General features: G+C 41.9%; 1 protein-coding gene across 12 annotated transcripts in view; it reads right to left on the reverse strand.

Annotated features, from left to right (window-relative positions):
- Positions 1–24,713, reverse strand: part of huwe1 (HECT, UBA and WWE domain containing E3 ubiquitin protein ligase 1) — a 64,851-nt gene that overhangs the window by 15,361 nt on the left and 24,777 nt on the right. For all 12 annotated transcript variants that reach the window (XM_061774959.1, XM_061774979.1, XM_061774988.1 and 9 more), the window contains 25 exons: positions 20,620–20,967; positions 20,285–20,407; positions 20,106–20,201; positions 19,727–19,996; positions 13,009–13,161; positions 12,812–12,939; positions 12,596–12,677; positions 12,300–12,476; positions 11,657–12,202; positions 11,343–11,538; positions 11,091–11,258; positions 9,630–9,778; positions 9,478–9,544; positions 9,114–9,337; positions 8,812–9,023; positions 8,543–8,725; positions 5,110–5,282; positions 4,644–4,783; positions 3,182–3,257; positions 3,000–3,095; positions 2,799–2,926; positions 2,557–2,716; positions 2,134–2,362; positions 1,857–2,032; positions 1,674–1,763 (listed from right to left, as the gene is read on the reverse strand). In XM_061774959.1, the coding sequence (XP_061630943.1) occupies positions 1,674–1,763; positions 1,857–2,032; positions 2,134–2,362; positions 2,557–2,716; positions 2,799–2,926; positions 3,000–3,095; positions 3,182–3,257; positions 4,644–4,783; positions 5,110–5,282; positions 8,543–8,725; positions 8,812–9,023; positions 9,114–9,337; positions 9,478–9,544; positions 9,630–9,778; positions 11,091–11,258; positions 11,343–11,538; positions 11,657–12,202; positions 12,300–12,476; positions 12,596–12,677; positions 12,812–12,939; positions 13,009–13,161; positions 19,727–19,996; positions 20,106–20,201; positions 20,285–20,407; positions 20,620–20,967 (4,390 nt within the window). The remainder of the gene's footprint in view (positions 1–1,673; positions 1,764–1,856; positions 2,033–2,133; positions 2,363–2,556; positions 2,717–2,798; positions 2,927–2,999; positions 3,096–3,181; positions 3,258–4,643; positions 4,784–5,109; positions 5,283–8,542; positions 8,726–8,811; positions 9,024–9,113; positions 9,338–9,477; positions 9,545–9,629; positions 9,779–11,090; positions 11,259–11,342; positions 11,539–11,656; positions 12,203–12,299; positions 12,477–12,595; positions 12,678–12,811; positions 12,940–13,008; positions 13,162–19,726; positions 19,997–20,105; positions 20,202–20,284; positions 20,408–20,619; positions 20,968–24,713) is intronic.

The following is a 24,713-nucleotide window of genomic DNA, read 5'->3' on the forward strand; positions in this document are numbered from 1 at the left end:
ATCAACTTCCACAGAAATAATACATTTTCCCAATACTGTGAAAAAAAGTGCTTTCTTTTAGAAAAAAAAAAAAACTTTCGTCATAACATACATAAACACAGGCCTTGATACATTTTCAACAATGTAACATTAAAATGAGCTGTTAAACTGCATGCCTTGGCTAGTATGCATGGCTTCAGATCTCTCGCAGTCTTTTCTCCATCCATCCATCCATTCTCTGAGCCACTTATACTCATAAGGGTCGCGGGAGTGCTGGAGCCTATCCCAGCCATCATCGGGCAGGAGGCAGGGTACACCCTGAACTGGTTGCCAGCCAATCGCAGGGCACACAAACAACCAGTCGCACTCACATTCACAACTACGGGCAATTTAGAGTCTTCAATTAACCTACCATGCATGTTTTTTTGGGATGTGGGAGGAAACCGGAGTGCCCGGAGAAAACCCACGCAGGCACGGGGAGAACATACAAACTCCACACAGGCGGGCCGGGGATTGAACCCCGGTCCTCAGAACTGTGAGTCAGATGCTCTAACCAGTCGACCACCGTGCCGCCAGTCTTTTCTTACGTACTGTTTTATAAAATATTTGTAGGTTGGAACCACATACCTAGGGTCAAAAGTTTGACCACGTCGATAAAAACTGCTTTTCTAACGTAAATGAGAACTGTGCCTTTGTAAATGTTCAGCATTAGTGACACTGTGACTGCTTTCCACCAGGCTCTTATGGTCAGAGGGAAAATAATGTGATGACGATGCTCATTTCTGTTTCTTAGTAAGAATTAACTAATGTCTTTTAACTAAATTATCAATCTAATCCCAACTAAATTATTATAATAAATTGTTCACAAGGCCGGCACGACTGCTTAGCACATCTGCCTCACAGTTCTGGGGACCGGGGTTTAAATCCCGCCATCGCCTGTGTGGAGTTTGCATGTTCTCCCCATGGCTGGGTGGATTTTCTCCGGGCACTCCGGTTTCCTCCCACATCCCCAAAACATTCGTGGTAGGTTGATTGAAGACTCTAAATTGCCCGTAGGTGTGAATGTGAGTGCGAATGGTTGTTTGTTTCTATGTGCCCTGCGATTGGCTGGCGACCGGTTCAGGTTGTACTGCACCTCCCGCCCGAAGATAGCTGGGAAAGGCTCCAGCAGCCCGCGGCCCTAGTGAGGATAAGCGGTAAAGAAAATGGATGGATGAGAGTTGTTCACAATGAATTATGATCGAACTAAATAATTAAAATAAAATGAACTCTGACCTGTTTACTTCATATTGTGTCTATGAACAGACCATGTCTTCGAATGGTGCTTTTTTTATTTTTTTTTTATTAAACTAAATAGTGTGTGTATGAATCGTCCAATCACACACGCAAAAAAAAAAAGGTGTAAGCCACTAATAAAGTAAAAAGATTAAGAAAAAAATCTTCCTGAGCAACAAACCTGAATTAATCGATTAATTCCCCAGTCTTAACACAGTATTCTAACTTCCAAAATTACCCCCCCCCCCCCCCCAAAAAAAACAACAACAACATATGTTCCTGATCTATACCACTTTTTAAACACTATGGCCATCTTTTGCTGGTCTGCTCTCCTTCCCAAACTCTGGACTGTTGGTAACAGAACGGTGCTGCATTCTGATCATCTAGGTGCACCACTTTGTTAAAGTGTTAATATCTACCTGCTACACAGTCGTGCATACTTTCAGCATCCAGTACTTTACACTCATCTGTCCATCTAGTTAAGGCAGTAGGAATGCTTGAGAGGGTGCCTATAGAAACAGAAACCCAACATGTAAAGAATTACAGCAAATTCTAAACCAAAAGACCATTACACTAACAATACAAGCTTGAGTAAATCTCACCTGCTTGACCCCCTGTGCTGTTCTGCTCATGGAAAAAGTCATCGAATTCATCATCGGAACGAGCAATAATGTGAACATCCTCATTTCCCACCAAAAGGCGAGCTCGACCACGAGATTGCAGCGGCAGAGAGCTGGACAGTTGTAAAATGTCTGCTGCAGCACTGGGGCCCAACAACCTATATGTGGTGAAGTGGTGGAGATGTTTAAAATCACAGCCACCAAACGAGAATGCGACTGTTCTTTGCGAAAACAGAAAGATCAATAGATATGCTCTTACCTCTGCAGGATGAGTGGGGGGTTGGGCTGGCGGTTTCCAGGGTAGTGGACATGGATGGTGTGCCCACTGTTGGCAGTGAGCTGCCTAAGAGTCCGCTGGCTGCGACCCATGCCTTGTGCCAGACGGCTGCTTGTGCCCGCTACACCTAGGGTGAGGGAACCGTGGTCAGCGTGACGAACCATCAGTGGGTGGGAGCTAGGGATGTTGCCTGGGGATGGGGGGATATCAGCTGATGGAAGAACAGAAAACAGAGGTAGGCATTAGGGAACAGCTCTACAATATATTCAAAAGATTAACAGCATTTCTGTTTTGTCATGTTAGCAACTAATCATGGCTGACATACAAGCAGTAAGTGTAAAAGTGAAAAGAGATCTCATACAGGCAGCAAGTGTGAAGAAATTCAAAAGAGATCAGTCTGCTTACCGTTGTTGGAGAACATGTTGTCAAACTCTATGATGAGGTCGTCATCCCTGTCAAACCTTTCAAAGCGGATGTGAGGGGCAGCATTGATGTCAGGGAAATCCTCGTCCAACTCCATTTCTGAACCTTCATCGTCATCATCCTCATCTCCTTCCTCATCATCCTTGAGAATGAAAGGCAGTAATGAGTTTTAATGAGCGACACTATTTGAGTGACTCTCTTATAAACCACGCATTTATCCAAACCGGGTCCTCCTCCTCCTCCTCTTCCTCTTCCTCCTCTTCATCCTGGCTGTCTTCATCATCATTGCTGCCACTTGAGTCTTCCTCTTGTGTGTGCTCTTCATCCTCTGGTTCCAGGATATTCATTGAGTCTAATCATAGAAGATGAAGAATTGTTTATTTAAAAAAAACAAAAAAAAACATTTTGCATCTTTCTATACTGACCTTCTCGGTTTGCCTGAAGAGTGGATGCCTGGCTAATATTGGAGGGGGCCTCTTCCATCAGCACATCTTGTGATTCATCTTCAGCACTTTGCCCGACTGAAGAGAAAACATGTGTCAGGAATTATTTCCATTTTGATAATTTTTCATTCACAAATAAATGCAGAGCTCAAATTAAAGCTTACCTATGATTGCACTATTGACAGTACCACCGTCTCTCTCAAGCAGCTCATCAATCAGATCCACCAACTCATTCTCCACCTATATCCACATGTACAGATTGTCATGTTATGTGCAGCAATTAACTATTATATACATGAGGATTAGGGGTGAAACTGTTCACAAAATCCACAGGTCGGCTGGTATCTCAGTTAATGTTGACTCTGAGGAAAATCAATTGTCTTCTACAGTTGACTCTTAGGAAAATCAATAGTCTTCTACAGTTAAGTTAAAAGTATCTTCAAAACATCATTATTGTTGTAATAAAAATATGTAAATATTTTTTTCTTAATCAGAAATATATATTTGCTGTTCTATATATGCCAGCGGCGTATATTGACAGGCAGAACAACTAAATGCTCTTCCTTTGGATAGCAAAAGGTACAATAAACCAGTGTTAACACCTGTTGCAATTCATACAACAGTAACTCATGGCTCCCTGCATGTATTTCTCCTTTGTGCTTAACTACAGAAGCTCAGATCTCACACTGAGTAAGTATATTTTTGATGAAATTGAGACAAGATCATTATTTCAGTATTCATTATTTTTATATTTTTGTTTGGTCGTTGCCTTGACTCAACAAAAGTCTACTAATGATAATCATACCAGATTGAGTTCAACTCACGCATAAAGTTCATATATATATATATAAACTTCATATTTATGTTACTAGCAGCATTGATATATGCTTCCAGTAAGGCCCATAAATATTGTAACATGGACAAAATTCTCATCTCTTTGGCTCTAAACACCACCAAAGAGGATTTGAAATAAGCAAACAGGGTCTGCTTTAAGTGCAGACTTTCAGCTTTAATTTGAGGGTATTTACATCCAAATCAGCTAAACGGTGTAGGAATTAAAACAGTTCATATTTTTGCCTACCGCTTTTTAAAGGCTGGTTATACATACATGCATCGCATACCCTCGGATGAAGTAACGTTTCTGTGGTACCCGAAACACCTGAGTCACAAACATAGCAATTTCCAATGTGTTGTAATTCCAAGTCCTCTATGTACCAGAGACCTTGCGTTTGAGAGATACAGACTCAGTAGTACCATTGTAGGACTACTGCAACTATCGAGTCTGCATCTCTTCAACAAGATTTCTGGTGATGTGCCCCACCGCAATATGATTGGCTGCTGCATCGCTGGAAGGGCATGATGAAGATGACGCATCCTACTTATAACATGGGATTTCTAACATACATTTGCAACCATGCAGCCACCATCTTGGCTGACTTTCTACTTTGCTCTGGCGTGTACAGTGTCATCTCATTGGTAAATGGGGGGGGGGGGGGGGGGTTGTGTGTGTTATGAACTGAATGGGACACATGCGGACTGGGGCGTGGGGGTGGGGGATGTTCTGACCCCTAATGAAGATCTAGTGAGACAGCTTGTAAATAGCCTGTATAAAACAATGCTAAACACCTGCATAGCCTGTGTGCTGAGAACCTCTGGTTGACCAGCAATGACAACAGTATCTCCCTCCGTTTCTCCATCCATCAAGTCACTGTCTGCTCCCTGAACCCTGTGGTTTCCTTCCACTGGCTCTGCCTCACCAGATTCTCCTGTAACAGATGCCAGAAATCAGTAAATTACATCTTCGTAAACACTGGATCTCGCAAGAATTCACTAATCAGCATCCCTTGGGGAGAGGGGCAGCCTAGCAGCAATTTTAACCAGAACTGAATGATATTTCATGGTTAAAAGACATGCCTCGACTCCAAAAACTCAAGAGTATGTAATTTAATCTTCAGGGGTGGCACGTACATCTATGTGACAGGCCCATCACGGATGTAGCAGTGTCAAGTAAGTTTAAAACGCTCCTCGATGAATTGAGTACATGTCTTTTTGTGACCTACACCATCTGATGTGTGAAGTTGCATGTGGATACCTTGATCTTGAGTGTTGCTGTTGCTATCCCTTGCGGCACCCACTGTGTCATGTTCGGTCTTGTTCTTGTTGGAGCATCCTTTACTCCCAAACAAACTGCTGGGCTGGTTAACAATGCGGGACAAGGTCTCCAGAGGCTTAAGGGCAGCATTCACAGTGTTGGCCATGTTGGGGCTAAATAAATATTAATTATTAGGCATTACTTACACATACATGAGTAAAAATTGCACAAAAATATCACATAAAGAAAGGCTCCTTTTTCTCTAAATTGAACTAGATACAATTTAATTGTTATGATTGTAGTCCCTGTGAAGCCTTCACTGATTAGCAATAACAGGATAACAAGGGACCAAATACAACCAGTACATGACTGACTAAAAACAGAAATTACCTTAAAGTTACAAATATTGGGCTTTCGGGTGAAATATCAGGATGAACCTCAACTTTACAGGTGAAATTAATTTGAACTTCTATAAACTTTTTTAATACAAAGTCTTCAGTCCTCGTCAGTAGCAGTGAGCCTGTCTGCCGAGCTCTTCTCTGCTTGGAGGACCTTGGTAGACATTTTTACAGCGCACACCTATCAGATACGCTCGCTCGTATGTCGTGAGCATTTATTTATTAGCAGCCGTTTCAGTTTGACAATTGCATTCAATTACATGGCTATGTCAGTTTGAACTCAATTGTTCAGCCCTACTTTGGTGTGACACCACCTATAGAAAATCTAGTCAAAAACCGCCTTCAAATAAGAGTAAAACAGTATAACGTCATAATAACGTCATCTCTACGAAAATTCATGTAAATCTAATTGGGCATGCTGAATTCTATTTTATTTTCAACTCATTTTTTATAAGAGCGTTCATTTAAAGGCCCTAATTAGCATACATTGACAAAAAAATGTCTGTCAAAATGTCTTTAAAAAAACAAAACAAAAAAAAGGATGGTCTATTTTTTCCCAAAATAAAAATAATGAAGCTAAGCTATTCAAATGTGGACATACTATGAACCCATAATGTACTTCTACCTTACTGAAAATGGCAGTATTGGTTGTCATGGTTACAGTTTTGTAATAACGTTTCATGATTTCGCAAATAATGCTATTGCTCAGGAACCTCTGGATGGATTTGGCTGAAAGACGCTATGCACCTACTTATAAAGCTATTGTGTTCAACTATGAAGTTTGGTGCTAACAATTAATTCGACTTGATGCTATAGATGCCTGAAGATGTAAGACACCCCCACAAAGCAAGTCTATTATAACCTTGACAATAATAGCTTGGGAAATAGTCATAAATTATTGAAAATTCTTACTTGCATTCAGCAAACTATCATGCAAAAGCTGTGATTATTTAAAGCTACAATTTTGAGTAGATAGTACAGTACAAAGATTATATCAAATTTTGTTCTGATCATGTAACGGACTTCCATTTTTTAAGGATTAAACTGTTTCACCGTGTCTGTCTATCCCCATGCAAAATGACTGCATTCTTCAAAAAATTACTCAAAGAGACACCAAATATTTAGCTGAATGAGATAAGTAATGTTATTCAAGCAAATTCATCCAAGTCAGTACATGAGTTCAATGTGGACCAGTAGTCTCGTAGCCTTGCTAATGTTAGGTCATGCTCATTCTTTGGTCAAAACTACAAGACTACACAATCACTGACAGTTTATCAACACCATCAAGTAGACTGCATCAGCACAACGCACGTTTTATTTCTCTTCTTTAGCGATCGTGGGTTAATTAGCCACTACATTAGGGACAACGAGGACGTGAACGCGAATGTGTATGAAATTTTCCATATTTAAAAGAGGGTTTCATGCTTTGTTAGTGGAAGAGCCAAACAAACATAACTGAGGTAAATAAACTAAATTGATCACTTCCATAATTTTGGGTAAACCATGTTTTTTTTTGTTATTTAACTCGCCCAGGTATGTACAGGTATACATGTACTGTGCCATACTCAAACAGAGCGCAATAATCAGCAAACTTTGGTTTGAGAAAAACTCAGCAATTTATTATAACCAATGGGTTACATAAAGTAACTAAAAATAAGAATGTACTGCAATGGAATAAATTATATTAGAAAATTGTGCAAAATAACCAATAAAACCAACAATTTTTTTTTTTTTTTAAATTGCGAACTCTGATGTATTTGAACATTCAATAGGTGTAATTGTTTTGTTATGAGAGTTTAGTTTTACAGTGAACTTCAACTGGAGTGTCAAAAAATGACAAACAGCATTCACTCTTATTCCTTGCTACTTATGTTAGGACCTTAGCAACCTGTTGTTGTGATCACATGGGCTGTGTATGCCGTTCGAGCGCTGCTGTATAGATGTGCTGGAGGCAGAGGATGGAATGGACTGACCGTTTATATTAAGAGTGGTAAAATCTGAGATTTTAAATCGAGTTTGAGCAGATACTCTCTCTCTCTTTTTTTTTGCCCACATCGAACCGATTTCCCATCTCAAAGATTGGATCGGGACACCCCTACTAGTCACCAATTATCCATCCATCCATTTTCTGAGCCGCTTCTCCTCGCTAGGGTCGCGGGCGTGCTGGAGCCTATCCCAGCTGTCATCGGGCAGGAGGCGGGGTACACCCTGAACTGGTTGCCAGCCAATCGCAGGGCACATAGAAACAAACAACCATTCGCACTCACAGTCATGCCTACGGGCAATTCAGAGTCTCCAATTAATGCATGTTTTTGGGATGTGGGAGGAAACCGGAGTGCCCGGAGAAAACCCACGCAGGCACGGGGAGAACATGCAAACTCCACACAGGCGGGGACGGGGATTGAACCCCGCACCTCAGAACTGTGAGGCTGACGCTCTAACCAGTCGGCCACCGTGCCGCCTAGTCACCAATTATTTTCTCGTAAATTTATTTGTTAAGGGAGGATTTTAGAGGCCTTTGAAGTGCTCAATCTGTGTTTTTATTCGATAAGTAAATGGTGGTCACTTGTCACATTGCTACTTTGAGAACATTGTTTGAAGCCTCATTCACAATGGCAAGGCAATGTTGATCAATTGTTAGTCATCGTCTTGGTATCATGATTTCAAAATGTGAAAATCATAATGAAGAATGTTTCAATAATTGCAATTGAACCAGGAAATGTATCGTTCCATTAATGGATCAATTTGGCTGTTCAGCTCCTTGGAAGGCAACCATAAGTCATAAAACATTTAACAACTGAACATGTGCATTTATAAGTTAAAAGAAGGTCAAGTCAAGGTCCCCTGTAAAGGTCAAGAGTGCATTTTAGGTTCTTTCTGAAATTTCACCCAGAAGCCCAATATCCCTAACTTTTTGCAGTAGCATATATACACAGCCTTGCTTTAAAATAGAAACAATGTCGGAACCTTTCAAGATCTGTAAAAACCAGTCAAATACTGAGGCCATGTCAATTACAGTACTCTTGATCACATACCTGGACAAATCCAAGCTGTGAGGCACACGGGCCAAGTCGCTAACCAATCCTTTCTTGAGAAATAGCCTTATGATATTATTCATGCCATTGTGTTGTGTCTTGGCCGCTGCTGTGCTATAGAAACTGGACGTGGAAGGACATGATTCCATGATGGTGCTGATGATACACATCACTGCCTGAAGCCTGGAGACAGACAGGCATTTGAAGTTTGCAACAACAATCAATGGTTGTAATACCATCAGAGTGTATTTGTAACTAATCCTGCTTACCTAGCATGTTTTTCAGCACCTTCTGTCATTCCTAAAGCCCGACTAAGGGCAGCCTTCACCTCATTAACCAGAGCAACCTGGGCATCAGTGCCAGTGCCGGCAGCTGCCAGGCTGGCAAGGAAAAGACGGGCCAAGGCTGGGGTGTCCTTGTCTTCTGAATTTTGGGTGTGAGGCAGCAAGTGGTCAAGCACAAAAGCCAGCACACTGCAATCCTGGTAGGATACAGATGAAACAAGTAAAAACTCGAACTAAAGGGAAAGACACCACTAAGTGTTTGTCAAACAAAACAAGTTGTTACCCACCTCCTTAATAAGCTCAGACTGTCCTGCAGTGTAGCAGTAAGAGGCAATTAGTGTGGCAATGCCAACATAGGAGCGCACCAGTTCAGCCAGCAGTCTCAGGATGGTGGAGGTAGGCATTAGAGGTTTGCTCGCCTTTACCTTTGCAGCTTTAGCCTCCTCTGAGCTGCTATTCTTATCTCCCTCCTGCTCCTTCTTTTCCTCCCGCATCTCTTCAGGTGTAGAGGCTATGAAAGTACATGCAGTATATCACTGATTGTCTTTTGCCAGTTGTCTTGCAAGTTAAATTACACCATTTAAATAGTCTAAAGGTCTTTTTTATTTTTAAAATGCTACTTTGTGAGGCAACTAAAATGAATGTTTTCACCTTCTCCTTGCGGTGTGCCAGACTGGGACGACTCTGCCACAGCTCCATCCGCAGCAAAAACTTGAGTCTAGGAAAAAGGTTATAAAGCTAGTTACTATCTGTATGTTTTCACCACACAAGCTGAAATAAGGCTTATCATCAATAAATCTCACATTGATATGGAATGCAGACTGGGAGTCAAAGTCACTGCCCTGTCGAGTGAGACGGTACTGTTGGTAAACATCATCACCGACATCCTGCAAAATCTGGCACAGGTCTTGGCCACCAGGAACAGCAGGCACCCGTTCATCTGGACGTTCAGCTAGACCACAAAACAACAAAATGTTTAACCATAAAGTTCAAATGACTCCTACACAGAATGTGATTCGACTAGAGCTGCTGCTATCAAATATTGTCAGAACCTATTATTCCATCGATTTCTCAGATAAAAACTGATTTTGCATTAAATAATACCAATACAAAGTAAGTATGAGAGGTACACTTTGTCCACTTGGGGTCGCCATTAGTGCCTGACCGTTTATAGTTTTTTTTTTCGTCCGATCCTGATATTTGGCAAAATATCACCATTAAAAATCAGACAACCAATTAATCGGCTGATTGTTTTAAAAAGTAAAAAATGAATATTATAACTTTGGTCCCTCTATATGCAGATATAGCATTTCTTTAAAATTACATAACATTAAATGGGAATTTTCCATTGTATTTTGCCCATTTTCTCATGAAATACATTTTGTGTAGAAAACAAAAAGAAAAAAATATTAAATAAAATGAAACAAATATCCAGTGGCCCCTTAAAAAAAATCCAAATCAAAATGTGACTTCGCCGAACGCCGCAAAGATCATCTCTCGTGATTGGTCCGTTTTAGTCACATGCTGTGATGACGTACGAGGCAAGCCCCTTGGTTCTACATACCATCTACGCCACCGCCTTCTCGATTGATTTTGCAGCATAATTAAACGTATCATCTGGTCATCCAAGTCCATTTGTTCTAGCAGACACTGTTCCACAGTCGCCATTTTTGTTGCTTTGTTCCTTGTTACGGAAAGTAAAAACGGCTACCGGAAATGGCCCAAAAAAATGCAGAGAAAACTCCACCCTGTGGTGTCCTAGCCAATACCAGTTGTAGCGACACCCCGACTTGGAGGTGAACTCCAGAACATTTTCAAAACTGCGCGTGTGGGTTGCGCTCCAGTATAAAGGCAAACTACGCGTTGGACAGCCGCAGTGACCGCAGCGCGGGGCATTACAATACATTGTAACTAGCGGTGGTAGGCTATATTAAATCAGCTAGCGATGTTTATATTACCTTGTGCCAGTGATTGTAGATGTGCTTTTGTGTAAAACAATTCTGCTTTGCTGTAGACGCATTGCACTTTATATATTCTTTAAATCTGAAATTATCCCAGACTTTGGACATTGTCTTTAATACACTCTTTCTTCCTCTCTCAGCACCATCGCACCAACTTATTTCGACATGGAGTGGCGCATGGGTCTGCAGTAACATTATCCGTGTGGAGAAATTATCACTGCGAAGCTTCGAGGCAGAGATTATTGTAAATAAATCATTTGACGATTCATTGCAGCCCTATGTTACCCAATTAAAATATCTTACGCTCTCCTGGAGCATGGTAGGCAGCCAAGGCATTGAGCATGTCGTATATGACCTCCTTGACGGTTTCAGGAATAGAAGGTAGCGGGGACAATTTCAGAGGAGTTGTTTTCACCAGCTGAACAGCATTAGGGCCCTTAATACGAAGATTTTCAAACTCATCGTCAGAGGCTATTGGAAACAGAAAACAAATTGAAAGAATTCAGATTAGGAAAAATAAATTGCCACAGCTCATGGAAATCTTTATTTACTCACCTGTGCCAGCTCCACGGGGTGCTGGCAGGGCAATGCGGACACAATTGCTCGCAGTTTCAGCAAAGCACTCGGGGTTACGGCACGCAGCAGGGCCCAGGACGCGCAGGATATAGTTAATTTCCCTTGAGCCGAGGCTCCCTGACACCACTCCTGAAGTGGTGCTACCTGCCCCACTGGTCACTGCAGATCTCACCACCTGTAGCAAAAGACAGTAACTCTTTGTACATTTACACAATTAAGTTCCTTTCCTAAAATATGTTGAGTTGAAATTAAGTGCAGGAACTAAAATACACCAAATCACAACAGACTCAAACCTTTTCCATAGTATGCCGCAGAGTAGCTGGATCCTCTATGATGTGTCTGAAGAGTAGCGTAACAAGAGGTGTGAAGCCATTGAACCCAGAGGTCTGTGTCAGCCCAAGAATCATTCGAGTGCTCTTCAGCTCAGCAAACATCATGGCATAGTGGTGATTTCGGGTCAAACGCAAACAGAGACGCAGTGTTGCATGGAGGGTGTCTGGGTCCACAGGGACACTAATCATGCTGACACAAGCACGGATGAGAATGGTGGTCATGTCGTCACTCAGGCCTACAATATCCGAGCATTGGAAAGAGTCAGACTCCTGGGAAGATGTGGGGCCAGAGGTGACTTCCTTAAGGTGGCTAGAAACATCCTTGGGGGCACTCATTTCCACTGCTGCCCCAGAGTCAATATCAGTCTGAGTTTCTTCTGCTTTGCACCTGTCTCCCTCTTCTCTCTCAGTGTCTGTAATGCAGCCAGTCTTGGCTGGTTTGGGCAAGCGTGGAACCCTCTGAACAGTCAACATCACTGGCCGCCGGTTACCAGTCTCCTCATTTACCTACACCAAAGATTATGGTTATTACATTAGAAAGGAACCCATACTAAAATCTAAAAAGAGGCCATCCCCATTTATTGCGCAATGAGTTTGTGTATACCTGCACCATATTGTTAAACTGAACGGTGTATCGTCTGCGCCCAGCTGTGAAACGGACACTGCTCTCCCCAGCCCTCCATGCAGAGTCAATAGTGCTGTTGTTGGAGGCGCTGTAACTGCACCAACGCCCTGAGCGGTCATCAAACCATCTCCAGTTATTCCCATTAGGCTGAAGATACTTAAGAGAAATCAAAAGTGCAACACATTAGTAGTACCTAGGGATGTACACAACATTGAACACGTGATATAAAGCTCACACATGCTGTAACTACAATCTATCGAAGAACTGCATTTTACCTTGTTCATTTGTGATCTACGCTTTGAAGACACTGCCATTTTCTCATAAAAGTCAATAATCAACAAGACTGGTGTGATCCACCTGTAGACAATGTATGTTGTAAATGGAGAAACATGGGCAAGATTCAGGATTTGTGTACTCAGAAAAACAGGCGTAACATATGGTTGGGCAGTTATTCTTTATGTCACAGACTATTTAGCATCCTTGAAACTCACTTTGGTGTCTGGATGTCTTTCTGTTCTTTAGCTGCCTGCAGACAGGGCTGCACCACCTCAAGCAGCTTAATGAGTAAATCCAGAATGCCACTCCTCTCTACCACTGTGGTACACATGAGCTTCAGTTCCTTCGGAGAAAAAACAAACATCAGTATTGCCTGGGATGGCTGGGACTGCAGTAAAAAGAATCTGGATACCTCAAATAACAACGTGAGCAGCAGAATTCGAGTGGCCAGCTTTGATGCCTGGGGAAGTGTAGCCATCTGTTTAGTCCATTCCGACACTGTCTTTGTGTCACTGGTGGTCAGGGGCACAGCTGCCTTTATCAACACATCCGCTGCATCCCACACCTATGAACAATACTCACACTTAGGCTAGACTTATATCCATCCCACACCGATGACTAATACTCACACTTAGGCTGGACTATGTGTTGGGCTGCAGTTGGGAAAAAAAATGTTAAAAGTATCTTAAGCTAAACAGTAGGACTGGATAATAATGGAAACAATTACATTGCGATTTTTGTAAGCCTGAAATATACACTACATTGCCACAAGTATTCGCTGCTCACCCATCCAAATACCGATATCAGGTGTTCCAATCACTTCCGTAGTCACGTGTATAAAATCAAGCACCTAAGCATGCAGACTGTTTTTACAAACGTTTGTGAAAGAATGGGTTGTGCTCAGGAGGTCAGTGAATTCCAGCATGGAACTGTGATAGGCTGCCACCTGTGCAACAAGTCCAGTCATGAAACTTCCTCGCTCCTAAATATTCCACAGTCTACTGTCAGCTGTATAATAAGAACGTGGAAGCGTTTGGGAACGACAGCAACTCAGCCACGTGGTTGGCCACGTAAACAGACGGAGCAGGAGCAGGGTCAGTGGATGCTGAGGTGCATAGCGCGAAGAGGTCGCCAACTTTCTGCAGAGTCAATCGCTATAGACCTCCAAACTTCATGTGATCTTCAGATTAGCTCAAGAACAGTCCGCAGAGAGCTTCATGGAATGGGTTTCCATGGCCGAGCAGCTGCATCCAAGCCATACATTACCAAGTGCAATGGCAAAGCATCAGATGCAGTGGTGTAAAAAAACGCTGCCACTGGACTCTAGAGCAAATGGAGACACCTCTCTGGAGTGACAAATCACACTTCTCCATCTAGCAATCTGATGGACGAATCTGGGTTTGGCAGTTGCCAGGAGAACAGTACTTGTCTGACTGCATTGTTCCAAGTGTAAAGTTTGTTGGAGGGGGGATTATGGTTTGGGTTTGTTTTTACCAGGAGCTGGGCTTGGCTCCTTAGTTCCAGTGAAGGGAACTCTGAATGCTTCTGCATAGGTTGTGTCCTCTGCTCTTCTCTCTCTACACGAACGACTGCACCTGAACGCACCCGGCTGTCAAACTCCTCAAGTTTGCAGATGACACCACTGTCATCGGCTTCATCAAAGACGGTGACGAGTCAGCATATCGGCAGGAGCTGTGGTGCGGCCGACACAACCTGAAGCTGAACACGCTCAAGACTGTAGAGATGATCATGGACTTCAGGCGGCATCCTTCGCCACAGCTGCCCCTCACGTTGTCCAGCCGCCTTGTGTCAACCATCGAGACCTTCAAGTTCCTGGGAATTACAGTCTTTCAGGACCTGAAGTGGGCGATCAACATCAACTCCGTCCTCAAAAAGGGCCAGCAGAGGATGTACTTCCTGCGAGGCAGTTCTACACAGCGGTCATCGAATCAGTCCTGTGTTTTTCCATCACAGTCTGGTTTGGTGCTGCTACAAAAAAGGACAAACTCCAACTGCAACGGACCATCAAAACTGCTGAAAAGATTGTCGGTACCCTCCTACTCACCCTTGAGGACTTGCACGCTGCCAGAACTAAGACAAGAGCGTGCAAAATCCTCTCGGGCCCTCCACATCCCGGTCACCAGCTCTTCCAGCTCCTTCCCTCAGCTAGGCACTACCGATGAATGCAAACTAGAACTAGCAGACATTCAAACAGCTTCTTCCCTCTTGCAAGAAACTTCTTAAAACAGCTAACCTACAATTCCATTGCAACATGCGGCCAATTTTTATTGTCTTGAGTTTGTTGTCACATTTCTGTCGGGCCAATTATACATTACTCGTACACTCACTGTAGTAGTCTGGCCACGCTGCACTATTTGCATATCTGTTGTCGACCAATACTGGCCACTCATCCCAGAGTAGCATCTGCCCCACTTGCACACTGACTGAGGCCTATCTGCAACATTTGCACAATCAACATTGTCCCAGATTATCGCGCTACTTTTCACTTTAAACTGGATACACTCCTTGAAGTCTCGACGCCCTTTGCACAATGGTCATTGCACCGGACTATGGCTATATTAGTCATTCAAACTGCTCTAAGTGCTAGAGGACTCTGCATCTTTTGCACAATTGTCCAAAATAATAATAATTGTACCGGCATTACCAGATAACTAGCAACCCTTTATTGCTCAGTGACTGTTTTTCTCAATGTCTTTATGTCTCAAAAGTGTTCTCTGTCAATTGACTGTCTGTTGTCATACTAGAGCGGCTCCAACTACCGGAGACAAATTCCTTGTGTTTTTTTTGGACATACTTGGCAAATAAAGAGGATTCTGATTCTGATACCAAGAGGTTTTGGACAATTCCATGCTCCCAACTTTGTGGCAAAAGTTTGGAGATGGTCCCTTTCTCTTCCAACATGACTGTGCAGTAGTGCACAAAGCAATGTCCATAAAGACAGATGACAGTCTGGCGTGGATGAATTTGACTGGCCTGCACAGATTTCTAATTTCGAGTTATACTGTAGCATGTACAGGAAATTCCTAAAACTATTCATTTGTTTTTAATACATTTTTGCTTTTAATTTGTAATCTTACACATTTTAACATTATATGCATTAGTATTTCTATATTTGAGTGATTAGTTTAAACTAAAAAACATTGAGAGCATAAATCGACAGAACACCAGCATGTTTACTTACAAACGTTAGTGCTAGCACTAGCTAGTGAGTTACCATAATCTCGTGTATGTGCATTGCCCCCCCGCAAAAAAATTGTCAAACCTCAGTTGTGCATATTATACATAGGTATAGGAGAAAAAGAAAAAGACTCACATTTTATGAATGTATGCCGCCATCTAGGGGTTATCAAAAAGCTGTACAATTTCATTCCACTATTCCACCGCCCCCTAGAGGTTATAAAAACGTTGTACACTTTCATTCTCCTATGCCACCTAGAGTATATGAAAAAGGTGTGGCCTACACTTTCATTCCAATATGACAGGGGTACACATGACTGCATATGTACAATTGTGTTCCTAAGTTTACATACCCAAGCAAAATTTGTGAAATATTGTTTTTCTTTTTTTAAACAAAACTGATGACTGAACAACAACCATCATTAATTTCTTTATGGTTATGTTTTATTTAAAGAATTGTTCACATCTTACAAATTCTGCCTCGGTAATCAAACATATGAGCACAACTGTGCGTTCTCATTTACTAAATAAAAGTAGGGCTGTGAATTTCAAAATAAGAGCAAGACAAAAAGAAAGTACATGTTCAAATTAAGGGCTTAACTTCAGAATAATTGTTTGAAACAACTAGCAAAATACAGATAATACTTCATGCTTTGATCATATGGGTAGAAGCAAAATCATGCATTGTAAAAATGCATTATACAAGGTTGAAGGGCTTTCCAGAATTTTGGTCAATTTTGGGGGTGCGGATTATACATGGGTGCGCATTATACACGAGAAATTACGGTATACTGCCTGCTTGCGAACTGTATTAAAAGTATGTGGACATTACCTTAAACTCTCCTTGAAGCATGGATAGTCCAAAACGTCCTCTGAAGCACCCAAGGACGACACCACACCTCTGGGCTGCTCCATGTGTTGTTTAAAAGGGTAATAATTTACTGATATATATTTTATTTATTTTTCGGTGCTAATCTCATTACCATGTCTAGTTTTTCTTATCACTATATGATAGCACTTAGATTAGTGGACATTCGTTTATTTGTTTAACATGACAGTTTTACAGTAACCTACAGCTGGGAGTGACAAATGAACAACGAAGCAAAAACGTTTTACCTCTTATTTGGATAATGTTTTGCGAGCTTACACAATTCACAGTACGATTGCGACTGGTGGAATGATGCGCAGAGTGCATGTTCTTTTGCCCCCTACAGTTCCCTGACCTTTAGATATGACTACTGCGCATGCTCACATCGCGATGACCAAACAATATATTGTACTGTTAAAAGATCCTTTATACCAAATGTCATCGCTATACTGAACTCGACAATTCAACATATGATCTGAACTGCTCAACTTTATGTTATATGTATTTTACAAGATCTGATGTATCTGTACTTTTATTTCTCCATCCATCCATTCATTTTCTGAGCCGCTACTCCTCAATAGGTTCGCGGTCGTGCTGGAGCCTATCCCAGGTCTCATCGGGCAGGAGGCGAGGTACACCCTGAACTGGTTGCCAGCCAATCGCAGGGCACATACAAACAAACAACCATTCGCACTCCCATTCACACCAACGGGCAATTTAGAGTTGTCAATTAACCCTCCATGCATGTTTTTGGGATGTGGGAGGAAACCGGAGTGCCCGGAGAAAACCCACACAGGCACGGGGAGAACATGCAAACTCCACAGAGGCGAGACCGGGGATTGAACCTCGCTCCTCAGAACTGTGAGGCAGACGCTCTAACCAGTCGTTCACCGTGCCGCCTACTTTTATTTCTATTCTTACATATTCCTACACAGTCCTACAGTGGGTACGGAAAGTATTCAGACCCCCTTACATTGTTCACTCTTTGTTATAATGCAGCCATTTGCTGAAATCATGAAAATTTTTCTTCATTAATCTACACACAGCACCCCATATTGACAGAAAAATAATTGACATTTTCGCAGATTTATTAAAAAATAATGATGCAATGTTTTTCACACCTGGATTTGGGGATCCTCTCCAGTTCTGTCAGGTTAGATTCTGAACGTTGGTGGACAGCCAAGGTCGTTCCAGAGATGCTCAATTGGGTTTAAGTCAGGGCTCTGGATGGGCCATTCAAGAACAGTCACTAGGTTGTTCTAAAGCCACTCCGTTATTTTATCTGTGTCCTTAGGGTCATTGTCTTGTTGGAAGGTGAACCTTCGGCCGAGTCTAAGGTCCTGAGCACTCTGGAGAAGGTTTTCGTCCAGGATATCCCTGTACTTGGCCGCATTTATCTTTCCTTCGATTGCAACCAGTCATCCTGTCACTGCAGCTGAAAAACACCTCCACAGCATGATGCTGCCGCCACCATGCTTCACTGTTGGGACTGTTTTGGACAGGTGATGAGCAGTGCTTGTTTTATTCCACACACATACCGCTTAGAATTACAGCCAAAAAGTTATATCTTGGTCTCATCAAACCAGAGAATCTTATTTCTCACCATTTTGGAGCCCTTTAGGTGTTTTTTAGCTAAGTCCATGCGGGCTTTCACATGTCTTGCACTGAGGGGAGGTTTCCACTCTGCCATAAATCCCCGACTGGTGGAGTGCTGCAGCGATGGTTGACTTTCTAGAACTTTCTCCCATCTTCCGACTGCATCTCTGGAGCTCACCCACGGTGATCTTTTGGTTCATTTTTACCTCTCTCACCAAGGCTCTTCTCCCCCAATTGCTCAGTTTGGCCGGACGGCCAGCTCTAGGAAGGGTTCTGATCGTCCCAAACGTCTTCCATTTCAGGATTATGGAGGCCACTGTGCTCTTAGGAACCTTAAGTGCAGCAGAATTTTTTTGTAACCTTGGCCAGATCTGTGCCTTGCCACAATTCTGTCTCTGAGCTCTTCAGGCAGTTCCTTTGACCTCATGATTCTCATTTGCTCTGATATGCACTGTGAGCTGTAAGGTCTTATACAGACAGGTGTGTGGCTTTCCTAATCAAGTCCAATCAGTGTAATCAAACACAGCTGGACTCCAATGAAGGTGTAGAACCATCTCAAGGATGATCAGAAGAAATGGACAGCAACAGAGTTAAATATATGTGTCACAGCAAAGGGTATGAATACTTATGGCTTTGTGATATTTCAGTTTTTCTTTAATATATCCGAAAACATTTAAACAATTCTGGGTTTTTTTTGCTGGCAATATGGGTTGCTGTGTGTACATTAATGAGGAAAAAAATGAACTTAAATGATTTCAGCAAATCGATGCAATTTTAAAGTGAAAAACTTAAGGGTCTGAATACTTTCCGTTCCCACTGTATATTTTAAATGTCTCTATCATAGGTTTTATGTATGACGATATCTGTACTTTAGTGCTGTCTGTCTCCTATGCAGGTGAGCCAAAGAAGTTTGATGGAGAATAAAACAACTCTCATTTGTTATCTGCGTAGAACTCAGATGCCAACCAACCCCTACCATCACCTCTTAGGAACATTCTCATTTTGTCGGGAACATTTTGGTTTTGCCAGAAACAATTGTATCTCAGTCAAAACAAACACATGCTACCAGAAAGACTTCGAACAACACGACTACTTCCTTTCTACTTTCATAGATTTATTATATATCCTTCCTTTGAATAATTTTAAGTGCCTAAATAATGACAGCTTGGAATATTAATTGTTAAATATAGAATGTATTAATTTACAGATTGACACAAAGGAAAAATGTTACATGGTCCTTTAGCAAAGCTAAACAAACAAACAACATTGCAGATATAATACTTTTAACCATAGAGGCCCCTCCTCCTGGCTGACGTATGCGATAACATTACATATGTCCTGTGTGTGGCTGTGGTCAGATTCCAAAAACCCAGCCTCATCTGCCCCTATGACATTCTGAGGGACGTATTCAGCAACACAATGGTGCAAATACTAAGTGTAAGAAATAATTCCGCTCTAAATCACTGACCTGGTCGACGACCTGGCCAAGGATGAGGTCTCTGTACTCAGGGCCACTTCTCTTGATTGCAGTCATCAGCAGGTCACAGAGCCGGTAGACTGTGTCAGGCAGCTCATCCAGAAGGTGAAAGCAGCCTGGAAGCATAGAGTCTGTGAAGGCGTGCAGCTCCTGTGGGTCCAGGGGTTCGGCCTCCATGAAGCGCTCCAAGCAGCGGGCCTCCTCCTCCTCTGCTCGTTCCCTGGCTCTCCTGTCCTCCTCCTCGCGCCGACGTGCTGCTTCCTAAGAGATAATTTCACCAACAACTCGTCAAAGTTATTCATTCATGACATTTCCTCTAACCATTGATGGTCTGGTTTTGAATGAAATTTCAACAGCGATAAAGATGCACCTCGGGAGAGTCTGAACGTTGCTCCATGCTGACCTCCTGGCCAAGTGACATAGCAATTGCTCTCATCATTTGGTCCTCTTCAGACATGGAAAGATCCTAGAACAAAAATGATTGACAGTTGCCTTAGTTTGAGTGACGATCATTTCAAAAGTGTATGTTAATTGTGTTGCAAGATTTACCCTTACTGCTCCCCCAAGGTGAGGAGGTGGGTGCGTAAGAAGATATTCTGTGGCCTGCTCCATGGTACTGGTGTTCAAAAGGGCCTCCATGGCATGCTCTCTCGAGAAACCCATATCAATCAGCTGGAATATAAAACTTTCATTTTGTAACATGGAAAAACTACTGTTCAAAAACTGAAAAACAGACATTGTAAATTTATAAAATGGTTCAAAATTAAAATATTTGTAAGGACCTCTCATAAATTCTATTCTGAATTTCAGATTTGTATTTGATACTTGCATGCTGACCAAAACAGCAAACGCTCAAAGTACCTCAAAAACAAAATATGACATACCTGTGTCAGCTGAGCTTGGTTAACTTGGGGTTCACGTCTTGGAGTGGAATTAGTCGACTCCTCAGCTGATCCCCCTGCTGGCACTGCAGCAGCTGGTGCAGTGGTTGATGGTGTCTCTCCACTGGTTGTAGATGCACCAGGAGCTCCACTTTGTGCCACGGAAGCAGAAGGAGCCCCCTCTTCATCTGGACGTACTGTACCTTCTCTCTCCTTGGCCAGGCGCTCCTGGATAACTGGCTCCCCCCGGAGGATGTGGCAGAGGATGGCCAGCATGGATTCAGCCATCCTGCCTCCATACACTTTCAGCGGCTTCCTGTTCCATAGACTACGGATGCAGCTGAATGCAGCCTAGAGTCAAGGAAAAAGGGAGATGCAACATTTGTTGTCAACATTATAGTTGACACAAGATCACCGATTCACACTTGGAATACAAAAAACACTTTTGCGCCAACTCCATCCTACACAGACTAAAACAACGCGTTTATCCCTGCAGCCAGTCAACAAAATCTGACGTCACGGGGCTAGTTTTTAGCCCTGCCGCAAAAATCCGGCCAAAAGAAATGAAGAGTCTTAAGCTATATCTTGACAATTCAGTACCAAATTGTTTTTAGTCTTTGCACATGTTTTCAGCAGTTCAAACATTTAATGTTTCTAGAAACAAAACAAGGATATGAGTTTGGTGGACTTTTGGGGGAACACTTTGGTGTGATTATTGCTTATAGAAAATCAGGTCAAAAAACGCGTTAAAATTAAGAGTAAAACAGTATAACTTAATTATCTTTCAACATACCAATTTCACACTAATGTAACCGGGAGGGCTGAATTCGATTTTCAACTTATGAAGATTCTCATTTAAAGACAATAATTAGAGTAAATTGACATTATAATAACCAAAATACCCAGATGGACTACCGGATGGATTTGGCTGAAACTTATGCACCTGTTTATAACGATGTAGAACTATGAGGTTTGGTGCCACACAAGTAATTTTAATTTTCAATTTTAATTAAATGTTTTAAATTAAATTTTTAAATTATGTCAGGAACATTACCAAGGGACAGGTAACTTGGCTATTGTTGTGATCATGAAAGTAGCTTAACTACTGAAAAGCTATTTGATGTTGAAATAGTGACACACAAAAAAAAAGTAGTTAAATTAGTAGTGTTGCTACTACCCAACACTATTGTTTTTGGTTGTAAACAAAATGTTATGTACAGAGCAAAGTGTGAGATCGTCTTATTTTTCTCGCCTTTACGGACGGCTATCCCGTCGCAACGGATTATCATTCCCCATCCAAATGGACGCACAATGTCCACAACTGCATACTGGTCGCGGTCATAACAACATCCTGTTTTGGCTGTTGTGTTTCGGTAATCAACATCTTTTGGCTGAAAATAGAATACACTCTTAGGCCATTTTCAGACAAATATTTTCAGTGACTGAAAATCTGTGCATCATTACTGACAAAAATATCCTGGGAAATAGTCAGTACAGATGGTTGAAAATAGTATCATGCAAAAGCTGTGAATATTTTAAAGCTGTTATCTTGAGTGGATAGTACAGTATACAGTCCCCTCCAAAAGTAGTGGAATGGAAAGGTCAATTCCTTTGTTTTTGTTGTATCCTGAAGACATTCGGGTTTCAGATCAAAAGATGAATATGAGACAAACATTCCGAATTCCAGCTTCTATTTCAAGGTATTTACATCGAGATGTGTTAAACAACTCAGGACAGTGCACCTTTTGTTTGAAGCCACATACTTTTCAAGTGAGCAAAAGTATTGGAACATACATTATTAAAGTGAATAACTAATATTTGGTGGCATAACCCTTGGAATAACTGTGTCAAGCCTACGACCCATTGACTTCACCAGACTTTTGCATTCTTCATTTAAAATGCTTTTTCAGGACTTTACTCCAGCCTCTTTCAGTTCTTGTTTGTTTCTGGGGGTTTCTCCCTTCAGTCTCCTCGTCAGGAGGTAAAATGCATGCTCTATTGGGTTAAGGTCTGGCGATTGACTTGGCCAGTCTACGACCTTCCACATTTCCCCCCAGATTAAGTCCTTTGTTGTGTTCGCAGTGTGTTTTGGGTCATTGTCTTGTTACATGATGAAACTTCTCCCGATTAATTTGGATGCATTTTTCTGGAAATTGCCAGACAAAAGGGTTTTGTAGACTTCACAATTCATTCTGCTGTTACAAGCATGCGTTACATACAATAAAACTTTTGTGGCTCATCTCTGTGAAGTCCAAACTGGTCTTCCGGTTCTTTTTTCTGATGAGTGGTTTGCATCATGTGGTTATGGCCTGTATATTTCTTCTCTCAAAGTCTTCTTCGAAAAGTGGATTGTGATACCTTCACCCCTGGCCTGTGGCGGTTGGCAGTAACGTTACCGACTATTGTCTTTGGGCTTTTCTACACAGCTCTCACGTTTCTGTCAGTCATAAACTGCTGTTGATACCCTTTGCCGACCTGTTTGATGTCCGTTGCTCAGTACACCAGTTGTTTCCTTTTCAGGACATTCCAAATTGCTGTATTGGCTATGCTGATAAATTTTCTCTCAGCTTCAAAATGGTTTGCTTTTCTACTATAGACAGCTCTCTGGTCTTCATGTTTGCTTAACAGCAAAGGCAGTTTTCACAGGTGAAACCCCAAGCAAAAACAAGCACTAATGTTTAAGAAAATCTAAAAGGCAACACCTGAGAAACTAGAAACACCCATCAGTCACATGTTCCAATACCTTTGCTCACTTGAAAAGTGGGTGGGTTCAAACAAAAGGTGATCTGTACAGAGTTGTTTTAACACATCTAGATGTAAATACCATGAAATAAAAGCTGGAATTCTTAACTTTTGTCATCTCATATTCATCTTTTGATCTGAAACCCAAATGTCTTCAGTATACAACAAAAACAAAGGAATCGACCTTGCCGTTTCAATACTTTTGGAGGGGACTGTATACAGTGGATTATATAAAAGTTAGTCGATACTAATGCCACGGACTTCATCTTAAAAATTAAGCTCTCATTCATGGTGTCTACCCCCATGCAAAATGACAGCATTTTTCAAAAGATTACTCAAGACATACTAAATATTTTGCTGAACGGTTTGAATAGTACTATTCAAGCAAATTCATCCACCTCAGTACATTAAGAAAGCCCTTTTCACACTTGGTATTGCGATTGACGCAGTCGACTTTCCCATTCATTGCAGGGTTTCCTCACATATACATTTATTTGTGGCAGGCCACCACAAATAAACTTTGGCCGCCACAAATAGATTTTGGCTTTTGCTGCGGGGAACATGTGCCATGATGTACTCTTTTTGTGTTTCTGCTAATGATCCATAACGCTGATTTCCTTTCTGATACGATATAGAAAATATAGCCCCTTAAATGACTTAAGTATAAAAAGCATCAATATTAAATTTCAGAATTGGTATTCTAGTATCAAAACTATCAACATTTGACACAGTATCATCGATCCTTCCGCACACCAGTGACGGCGTATAATGGCATCTCGTCACAGCATACTCAGTGCTGTTTTTGTTTTTATTTGTGTATTTACGCTTGGAAACGCCACTCCATGCTGGGAAAAGCCTACGTACAGTCGTCAAGATTAAAAAATAATTTTGAAATAGTTCCAATAGTACGCCACATTTTGAAAACAACTACACTGTTATATTAAAAAAAAAAACACAAGTTCTGCTCCTTGCTAACAAATAAGGGTTTTATATTCAAATCACGGCGGCCGACTGGTTAGAGCGTCAGCCTCACAGTTCTGAGGAGCGGGGTTCAATCCCCGGCCCCGCCTGTGTGGCGTTTGCATGTTCTCCCCGTGCCTGCGTGTGTTTTCTCCAGGCACTCCGGTTTCCTCCCACATCCCAAAAACATGCATGAATTGGAGACTCTAAATTGCCAGTAAGTGTGAATGTGAGTGCGAATGGTTGTTTGTTTGTATGTGCCCTGCGATTGGCTGGCAACCAGTTCAGGGTGTACCCCGCCTCCTACCCGATGATAGCTGGGATAGGCTCCAGCACGCCCGCGACCCTAGTGAGGAGAAGCGGCTCAGAAAACGGATGGCTATTCAAACCACACT

This window comes from Phyllopteryx taeniolatus, chromosome 1, assembly GCF_024500385.1.
Source record: "Phyllopteryx taeniolatus isolate TA_2022b chromosome 1, UOR_Ptae_1.2, whole genome shotgun sequence".
Lineage (NCBI taxonomy): Eukaryota > Metazoa > Chordata > Actinopteri > Syngnathiformes > Syngnathidae > Phyllopteryx > Phyllopteryx taeniolatus.